This window comes from Pleurodeles waltl, chromosome 10 (genome assembly GCF_031143425.1).
Source record: "Pleurodeles waltl isolate 20211129_DDA chromosome 10, aPleWal1.hap1.20221129, whole genome shotgun sequence".
Taxonomy (NCBI): Eukaryota; Metazoa; Chordata; class Amphibia; order Caudata; family Salamandridae; genus Pleurodeles; species Pleurodeles waltl.
Window position 1 is genome coordinate 33,847,890 of NC_090449.1, and position 10,269 is coordinate 33,858,158.

A 10,269-nucleotide genomic window follows, 5' to 3' on the forward strand; every position below is an offset into this window, starting at 1 on the left:
ACACCCTCACCCCTCATCGCGCAGGCTGGGTAAGGCATTGTTGATGGACAGACTTGCATGGCCTTTCAGTTGAGAGGTGTAGAGTTACATCGCACAACAAAAGAACCATTTAATCTATCATCTTTCAATTGCTCGCTGTCAAATATAGTTCACTTAGAGGGCATCCTAAAGCTACAATGCTTCATTACTTATCTCATGGTAACAAAGTCATAGGTTGTCTGTAAATATGGCACAGCTCTTGGCAGACTCTGGTGCCATCCCATTCATAAAGTTAAAATCAAATTCTTTTCCTGAAAGAAGGAGGATTTGCCCACCTTGACATCCTCCCCATATGTATGGGGCATACAGACTAGGAAAACAGGGTGATACTCGTAACTGATCCTAGGCTCTTACCGTAACAACATTTGTTCACGTCCCGAAACAAGTGATTGTGGCGGTGTTCTTTCTAAACCCAACTACCACAATTTAGATCTTAATCCACTTGCAGAATGTTAAGAAAATATTTGGCCAATTCATTACATTAGATCAACTGTTTGTTGGGTTTGGACACAATGAGAGCCAGCCAAGATCAAAGGAAGCCATTCCAATGCATTGGAAGGGTCAGCTTTTGATACCATTCTAGAGAATGGTGAAAGCATACTCCTGTCAGGGGCATTGCTGGCTTCTGTTTGTGGACAGTTGTATGGCACTGGCTTGAAAAGCTGGCACATTTTCATTGGCATCATTATCTCAGTATAGCGACCAGAAGGAAACCTTTAGTAGAAAAACCACGCTTCGGAACCTGTTCAGATAAGGCAAGCTTTACCCCGCCTTCCCTTCTTTCCTGCTGCCCTACTGCTTGCTGGTCTGATTCAAGCTTATACTTCCAGGAAACATATAATCCTGAAAAAGAAAAGCTTCCTTTCCTTTAACATCCATTCTCCGGCATGGGTACCTCTCATAGATTCCAATGTTTGAGTTATTCTTGCCTAGTGCATTGAGTGGCACATTTGTCTCATTAGTAATTTCTGAACTTCAGCCAATAAAGTAATTGTCCACTGAACTCCACTCTTCCAAAATGCCACTCAAGCTCTTTTTTTCAAAGCTCTCAGGTGTTTAGACTATATAAATGAAGAAACTCCGAAAGGTGAAGCTGATGGTCACATTTGAATCTATAAAAGATACCAATGCTGGAAAACTGTTCTTACATATACCTTTTAATCCCCCTCTCTTCTCTGACATTTTCACCATCCTGTGACATCTCATTTTTAAGAGAGGCTTATTGAGGCCTCCATCCCACGCCTTTCTGGAGATTAGAGTGTTATGGAGATTGTTCTCTACATTCTGTTTCCAATCGAAATATATTCTGAATAAACGTCCCTTTGTTCCCCTGTGTTGTATAATGGAGAAGTTCAGGTGGTAGGTCATCTGGCTTGTCTCCCGCAGAAGTGACCGATTATCAAGGCGGTGACATGGAATGATCGGAGGCAGGTGAGAACGAGGCTTACATTGGAAGCAAAAAAGGAATCAAGTGCAACACTAAGAGCAAAATGAAAGGAGACTGTGCATCGTAGGGGGGTTTGTTTTTTTAACAATTATTTTTGTTCACTGAAAAATGGGAACTGAAATTACCTTGCACCATTAAAGCCAAAATACCAGCAGATGGTGCTTAATTAAACTTTTCTCCAGATGGAATAGAGGGTGGAAAGCCTGATTCAGGGGACCAGCTCCCCTGCAGACCTGTTGCATTAGTGCCCTGTCCAGGTCATTAGTGCTCAGTCATACTTCACCAGCCTGTCCGACCCTCTTAGAGCCAGGCACAGTTAATGTTCATATGCATCAGTATGTTACTATGAATAGTATATCTTTAAATAAACAAGTTTCTAATTGAATGACCATGCATCCTGTTTTAAACACAAGATGAACACGGTTCATAAGTACCCAACACTGCAGAGACATGTGTAAGCTGGGTCCCCTTCTTACTTGAGAAGCCGTCTCGATAGCCTTAAATGGTGTAAGCTCACCAAAGCACAAGCTCACCGTGCAGGAGGGCCGGGGTTAGCCGCAGAGGTTCAGAATCCATCAATACACCAGTCTGCATGAGTAATGGCAACATAAGCTTAATTAGGTACAATGTTCAGTGATCAAAAGAAATTGATACTATGAGCGCTCAGTCTTGTAGTACGTGTTACTCATTGCATTTAAGAGATTCCATCCAAACACAGGAGTGTGGAGATAGGAGATGGGGAACTATCTATGTTAGAACGATAGTCACTGAAGTGATTACTTGAACTTGGTGCAACGATGAGCGGTTTGCAACCCGGAGTGCTGTTTTTAGCTCAGTGTGCTACGGATTTGATAGAGACAGAATTGTTAGAGGTGGCTTGGGAATCGGTGTGGATGGAGAGGACATAATTTTGGTTGAGGACAAAATCGAATGGTTGGAGTAGTAAAGGTCTGTCTTTCTTCTCTTATCAGATCCGGCGGGCCATCCAGCAGCTTATCTTTCCAGGGAAGACTTTCCACTGGGCGAGACACGTCATCATCGCCATTGTTCTGCTTTTCCTCGTGAATCTGCTTGTGATCTTTGTACCCAACATCCGTGACATCTTCGGAATCATTGGTAAGCCAGCCTGCCACATTACCTTTTCCATACAAGACATCGATTCTGCTTCTCTTCCCTTCATAACCTCTAAATGAATGAGCCTTTCTCCAGTTTATCAATGCAGGCTTGCCATGCATCGTAAGCCACCCATTCCCAGCTAGTCTCTTGCATTCGATCCTTGATATCTCTTTTTTTAATATCATTTGTTCTCTATCGTCCTTATTTCACAGGAGCGACATCGGCACCAAGTCTGATCTTCATCCTTCCAAGCATCTTCTACATCCGCATTGTCCCCAATGAGAAGGAGCCGTTGACGTCCCGCCCCAAAATACAGGTATGTTCTGTCTTTGTCCATTGGAATAACAAGGTAAACAGAGAGCAGGTGAAGATAACTTTTGAAGCCAAGGTCTACACTTCGGGTAGTGTGTGGAGAGCAGTGGTGACTCCAAACATTTCCGATCGGATATCCCTTCACGGGATAGTTAAGTTCCCATCATGACTTTCTCTCATTTAATTCTCATTAACATTAAAATATGAGATAATTTAACACATTTAAGATGATAAATTGCCCAATTTTAAAGGCCGTTTTGTAAGGAAAACGTGTTTTCCATTCTTTTTAAATTAATACAATTAGATATAAAGTTTGACACTAGGTGAATGTCTTAAAGTCAGATGTTGTGTGGACAGATGATGATAACTGCGTTGGCTAAGGATTGTGGTTGTGACTTGCAATGGGTTGTGCAGTTGCATGATGTGGGTTGTATTGATGTATGACGATGGGTGTCCTGGCGTCCGTCGGGTGTGTGGAAATATTGTGGATTTGTTGACATATGCGAGTGGTTGTGTTATCTTGTGATGGTTGGTATATGAACGTATGAAATTGCTTGTGTGAACGTATGATGGTGGATGTGTTGGCCGCTAACAGTGTGTTTGTGTTTTGTGGGTGGCAGTATGACGTTGGATGTTTTGCCGCACTATAGTGAGTGTATTGGCGTGTGATGGATTGTGTGAACGTATGATGGTGGATGTGTTGGCCGTGACGGTGTGTTTGTGTTTTGTGGGTGGCAGTATGACGTTGGATGTTCTGGCGCACTATAGTGAGTGTATTGGTGTGTGATGGATTGTGTGAACGTATGATGGTGGATGTGTTGGCCGCTGACGGTGTGTTTGTGTTTTGTGGGTTGCAGCATGACGTTGGATGTTCTGGCGCACTATAGTGACTGCATAGGGGTGTGTTGGATTGTGGGAACATATAATGGTGGATGTGTTGGCCGCTGACAGTGTGTTTGTGTTTTGTGGGTGGCATTTTCCACAGGAACGTTGCTATCCCATGCACTCGAAATGACCCAGGGGAACAAAGTGGAGGGCTTCATCCATTTTATGGTGGTTGAGAATTCCTTAATCTCCTACTTCTCCAATTTTTATGCACATTACAATCGTGCCATTGCATGGTTTTTAATCGCTTCATCTCCTTGCATGGAGGAATATCTTCTACTATGTACAGCAGCCATTCACCCTTCCTAGGCCTAGGCTAAAACGTCAGAAATAGAATACGACGCTAGTATTTGGGGCTGTTAATGGAGACTTGGGCCTGGATATATACGGTAAAACGGTGGGATGATGAGAGCCAAGAGTAATGGTGAGCGGTGGAATGCAACATTATACGCCAATGCATGTTCTTTATTTTGCGCTGCAATGAAACCCTCCACACTAATGCCAAGGGTCTTCTGGTGGGTTGACAAGCAACAGTTTTTGTCTAGGATTCTGGTTGTTGCATGTGAAGGTGGGAGTGGTCTCTTGGGGGAATAAGGAGATGACATCTAATAGGACAGTGGTACACCTTGCATTATTGACCTATGTTCTCCTCCCTCCCAATGTGTCTTACAGGCTGCTGTGTTTGCGGCACTGGGCTTCATCTTCATGATCATGAGCCTGAGCTTCATCATCGCGGACTGGGTGACGACGGGCAGGAGCAGCAGCGGAGGGCACTAACACATAGCCCATTCTGCCCCTGCCCTGGCCTCTTCCGTCTTCCTCCCAGCAGTGACTGAGTGACTCGTACAAACTACACGCCTGCTTTGCCCCTGTGGGAGCACACTCGATAAGCCTGTCAGAGACCACCAGGCAAGAACTTCAGACGTCTTTGCTCTCTGTCATCTCCAAAACAGGCGGAAGCGGTTGTGGGACCCATATCCTCTCCGACGGTGGAAACAGATCCCTGGTTTCAACCATCTACGCAAAGCCAAAATGGGAAAAAATAACCTTCTGCAAACAGCCTCTTTCTGTTACAACTTGAAAGCCATCTCTCGAATCAACCATCTACTCCAAGAACATCAGGAGAACTAGCGGCGGGGTGCCCGCCCGGTGATCCAGGCTAACAACTTCTTCCCAATGTCGCCCCGGAAGAGTGGCCATATAAGTTATTGATTTATTGAACACAGAATGGTACAGCTGGGGGTGCTGCTCGCATTTCTTGCAAGGTTAATGGGGCAAAAGGGTGGGGATGTGCCTACCATGACCTCAGTCAAAGGGAAGATTATGTTGTTTTTGTCCTGCAGAAGTGTTTCTTAGCTGGGTTCGGGTCAGACAGGCAAAGCCGTGGGAAGATGCCTGCTTCCAAATGCATGCTACAAGCTTTCAGTTCTGCACTAGACACACAGAATGCCACCTGCGGGCAGACAGGATGGCTGCCAGGGAGCTTCTTTGCTATCTGCTTGCCTCATTTAAGTGTATCCTCTTAATCCAGAGCCTTTTCCAGACGTGTGTTCCCAGGTGTGTTGCTATCATTAATGCTGCAGGTGCAATGGTATGGGGATCAGGAGTATGAGGGCCCACTGCACTCTAGATCTCTCTTTTACCATACAACATGGATTTGGGAGGGAGATTTTTATTGCTTGCATCAGGGTCTAAGGAATCCTTGCCATGCTAATGCTCGTTACTTGACTGAGCCACAGTTACCCCACTGCCTGAAACCGCATTTAGTAACTTAATTGTCTGTTTGTGGGATAGAGAGGGCTTCACCTTGCAATACAATATCTTTCCTATTTTTTTATTTTCCATAACAGGTTTAATATACTGAACTTGAGTAGTTTTTTGTATACATTTATCTGTGCCAACCATGGAGCTCAGAAAATACAAATTATAAATTATTTTTCGTTCAGTTCTCTGAAAGTTAGTTTTTCAACACTGCAATCATATACCCCAGGTAGCCTGAGAAACATGCGTCAGCTTCTATATGAAGCAAGCTGTGCTGCCAGCAAAAGAGTTAAAGAAATTTACTCTGGTGGTAAAAAAAACAGATTATCCCTACTGGTCTAAAATGTATTAAACTTGAGTAGTTTTTTTATACATTTATCTTTTCCAACAATGGAGCTTTAAAATGTTTTGAACCTGAGTAGTTTTTTTGTATAAATTAATCTGTGCCGACCATGGAGCTCAGAAAATACAGTCTGTAAATCTGCTGCAGTTCTCCGAAAGTTAGTTTTTCAACACTGCAATCAGATAACTCTAGTGTGTTGGAAATATGTGACAGCTTCTAGGTGAGGGGGCTGCCAGTAACAGAGTAAAAGAAATTTACTGTAGACATAAAAAAATACACCACCCCTACTGGTCTACCAATTGAGGGGATGTGATCTTCTGTCTTTCTCTACCGGGTTGTTGATGCCTCCTGTGTTTATTCTGTTGCACGCCAGGACCTTCTTCTCTGTGTGCTGGATGAACCAATCCCTGTTGAACCAACCATTTTACAATTTGAGTATCAGCATTTCCATACTCTTCCACTACCTCTCCAGGTTTTGCTTGGGAAATCTTTTTTGCTGTGAACACAGGGCCATAATGTGTCTGTTAAATTAAGAACTAGGATCTTTGGTGTCAATAGAATAACTAGATCTCTAGCCTTACTTCGAACCCACTGGGTCTTCTCAATGACTTTATGATTTCCTAACTTGTCCAGCCGCTCTAATGACTTCTTATCAGTAACTCCTTTACCCCCCTTAATCAAAGCACTCAAGCTATCTTGAGCCTTCTTTTAAAATCATGTGCCTCCAGAGCCTGTGTGGGATGCCCTCAAAGAGGCCTGATTTAGCCTATTTCTGCTTCTAACAGGTCAAGAAACAGCCTGGTAGCCTAGTACGTCCAACTGAGGAGTGGCCAGTGCCAAGTACAAGTCAGGGAGATGGGATGAATTGTAGGCCAGGAGAAATCCGAGTCACTACCAGAGGTAGCAGACCCCTTCTTCATGGGCAAGCTAGGGAAAGCCTGGAGGACTGCTACAGTAAGCACTCTGTTGTAAGGGATTACTGACAGAATATTGGAAACAAAACTATTGTGTTGACAGAATATTGCGTCAAAAATGTTGAGAAGGTAAGTATAGATTTACTATTTTTAAGTCCACATTTACATACCTTGAACATATATATCGTCAAGGTACATATGTGTGGAGTTATATATAGTAAACCTTTACCTATAGCAACTTAACTTCACAATATTCTTGTCCTCGATATTCTTGATACAATATATTTTTTTCAGATATTTTCTCCAAAAACCGTTTTTATGCAGACTTCAGGTTCTAAATAAGTCAGTCTAGCTGCTTCTACCAGCGTGGACAACTCTAATGAAAAATACAACTACCTCTATCCAGCAAAATATTTGTGAGTTTTTTTTTAACGTTGGGAACCAATGAACAAAATCCTTGGAGCAATATCTTTATAAAGTGTTTTAGGTTAGGACAGACACCATTGATCCGGTGAACTGTATAACTCCTGTGGCACCACAAGCCGAGTTCCAAGCTTCCACGGCTGTGCCACGGGACTCAATATATGTCCAAGTAGGAGCAGGTAGAAGATATCATGGGAGAGAGGTCTCCTGCCACACAGAAGAATCACCATTTGTGAGACAAATATGTCCTTACAGCATGCAAGGAGGGTGATGAGAGAAACACAGATACAGAATGGAGTGTTTGCCTACAAACAGGGAAACATTTCCTTTTAGTTATCCAGAGAGGTGCTTCTGGCAGCTGTGAAATAAGACAAAACACTAAACTTTTGTCATTCAGCGTCTACCTCACCTATTCTCTGAATGGCCTTGATTGTTCCTTTAAAAGGCTTTGTGTGGAGCGAGTGCAAGTGCTTGGAAATTGGCGTATGAGTAGGGCAGTGAAGTTGGGGTTTGAGCAAGGAACAAGAGGATCCTAAACCCAGGCAGAAGCAGTGTTGGCGATTCTGTTGGCAATGTGTGCCACTTCTTCACTGCCACTCTTTTTGGACTGTTCTTAGAGCTGGGTGAGGGGTGCCGTAAGTGGACTGGTTAACGTGCTCTTCTGAAGTGGCCACCTTGATGGAGACAAACTGGGGGAACCCGCTACCCTGCCTGTGATACACTAATGATGGAGAGGATTGGAGCCCCACTTAAGATTGAGATGTCTTTACTGAGTGTTGTGTTTTTCAGTTCTGGAGCAGTCCTGGTGACATAGGTGCACAGCTTCAATGTTCAGAACCTACTCTCTCAGTATGTAATCTCACACAATTCAGAAAGTTAACATTAGAATTTTCACTCTGAGAGCACCTGGGTTGAAGCCTCTAATAAGAGCCGTGAGCCTTTTGTGGCAATAGAAGATGAATTCTGAATATGCTCTGGAGGCACAGTTTCCTTTTAGTCTGACAAGGTGGATCAAATTAGCTCGTGAAGCTCTGCGGTGTACCTTGCCATATTACCTATAGTCTTGGATATTCCATCAGAAATCTGATACCTCCTCCTACAGGTCCTCTGCAGGTGTGTAATACACCGGACTATGGGTATTAAATCTGATGATGGACACGAGTATGAATTTGGTACAGATGTGTACCATCTCTCTGAACACCTGAGACGCTCCTGAGCCTTGTATTCTCCGGATCCCATTGCAGCATACTCTTGATTATGTGTTGATTTATCTTTGCACCCTTAACAATGCTACCTTTGGTGCATTTTAATTAAATCAATGAATTCCCAGTCAGAGAAGATCCTGTTTCGGGACTTTTCTTATTTTACTTAGAATCCACTATAGCTATTTGCCAGAAAATAACGCAGAATGTTTACAGTTTTATAGAAAAGGACCCATCTAAGATCCAGCTTCCCTTCGGATGGTTGCCAGTATGGTACACGGTCCATGGGTAGTTCATGCCAATGCTGATATTTAAAATCATACTCCCTGGGATAGACATTGGGAGCGTGAGCCAGTACAACGTTGTTGCTGTTCACCCAAGGGACTAAAGGTCCCCTCGCACTCCCCTTTCCCATCAGATCCTTTTCACAATATCTGGTGAGAAGTTTTTCAGAGTGCATTAATCCACAGAATATTGCAGTGTGCCAAATTGCTGCTTTGCGCGATTGCTTCCTCAGGGCTTGTGAGTTCTTTTAACTGTGGGATATACTTTGTTCATTGAGTTTGCAGTCCTCATCCAAATGGGTAGTGTGTTATTAAAGGGACATTGCATATGCCTTTCTCCACTTGTCTGCTGCCAGTGTTGGGAGGATCCTGCTCTGTAAAACTGAGCCTTGGCCTCTGCAGCCTCTGATATGGGTATACATCTTCATCGTATTCATACGTTCAAATCATATAAATGGCACACCTGCATGCAGAGACACCTCGAAGTTACTTTCCTGTCCTCTGTAGTGCTGTGATGTGTGTTGTTTCCACCTACCCTGCTCTGCCATTTGATCTCACATTTTCCTTCCACGTCCCTGTCTGACACTGTCCTACAGACTGGCTTTTGAAAGCTTTTGTTTTTGAAGCCTCTCAGCAAAGGATATTGCTATTGGGCCAGCATGCTGCTGCTACATGCTTTTACTGAACCTAAACACAGGGAGAGCATGCTTGGACAGCCTTGATATGCCCTTCAGCTCTCCATCAGGACCTGTGCATTGTGGTGCTATGGCCTCCAGGTGTTTTACTAGCCTTATAAAGGAATTTCAACAGTAGATACTTTTCAGACTAACCTCCTACCCTCTTATTTTAAGAAGTCTTCCATAGTTGGTCAAGTTTTCTCCTCCTTTGCCTTTTGCCATGCCTACAAGTGTTGGGCTGTTGGGTATGAAGGGTGGACCCTGAACACCCCAGCTCTTAGCTTCTTTCAGCAAACCCCTACCTGCTCATCTGCCCTGCAACAGACGTCTTAGTTTCTCTCTACCATTCAAACATCCACGCAGATTAAGACAGACTGACATAACTACCCAAACCAATCAATGTTACACAAAAGGTCCTACCAGTCCGGCGAGGTACAGGTTGAGGTTCCCTTGGGCACTCGTTCCATAAAGTATCTCCAAGCCAAAAGAGCCGACACTTGAAAAAGAAAACAACACCAAACGAAGAGAAAATGTGTTCAATAAAACAATTATTATTTGTGATTATGTATTATAATGGAGTGGGGACACCAGAGAACTATTTTTGTAGTAGTTCAAGTGAAATAAAAAAAAAGCCTTTGTGAAATAAAAGATGTGATTTTTTGGAAAGTTGAAGTTTATTGGAACCATTTAATTTTCAGCTTGAAAGCCTTTGTTCATGTTTACTAATGGATATTTGTTTAATGGCATGTGTAGCTGCAGATACACATGCTGTACATACATCACCATCTAGTGCTGGGCTTGGAGTTTTACAAGTTGTTTTTCTTCAAAGAAGTCTTTTTTCGAGTCACGGGATCGAGTGACTCCTC

The 10,269-nt window shown here is 43.3% G+C and overlaps 1 protein-coding gene across 7 annotated transcripts in view; it reads left to right on the forward strand.

Annotated features, from left to right (window-relative positions):
- Window positions 1-10,069, forward strand: part of SLC38A5 (solute carrier family 38 member 5) — a 372,114-nt gene extending 362,045 nt beyond the window's left edge. For all 7 annotated transcript variants that reach the window (XM_069209561.1, XM_069209560.1, XM_069209559.1 and 4 more), the window contains 3 exons: window positions 2,458-2,602; window positions 2,815-2,918; window positions 4,472-10,069. In XM_069209561.1, the coding sequence (XP_069065662.1) occupies window positions 2,458-2,602; window positions 2,815-2,918; window positions 4,472-4,576 (354 nt within the window). In that variant the 3' untranslated portion in view covers window positions 4,577-10,069. The remainder of the gene's footprint in view (window positions 1-2,457; window positions 2,603-2,814; window positions 2,919-4,471) is intronic.
- Window positions 10,070-10,269: the final 200 nt, after the last annotated feature.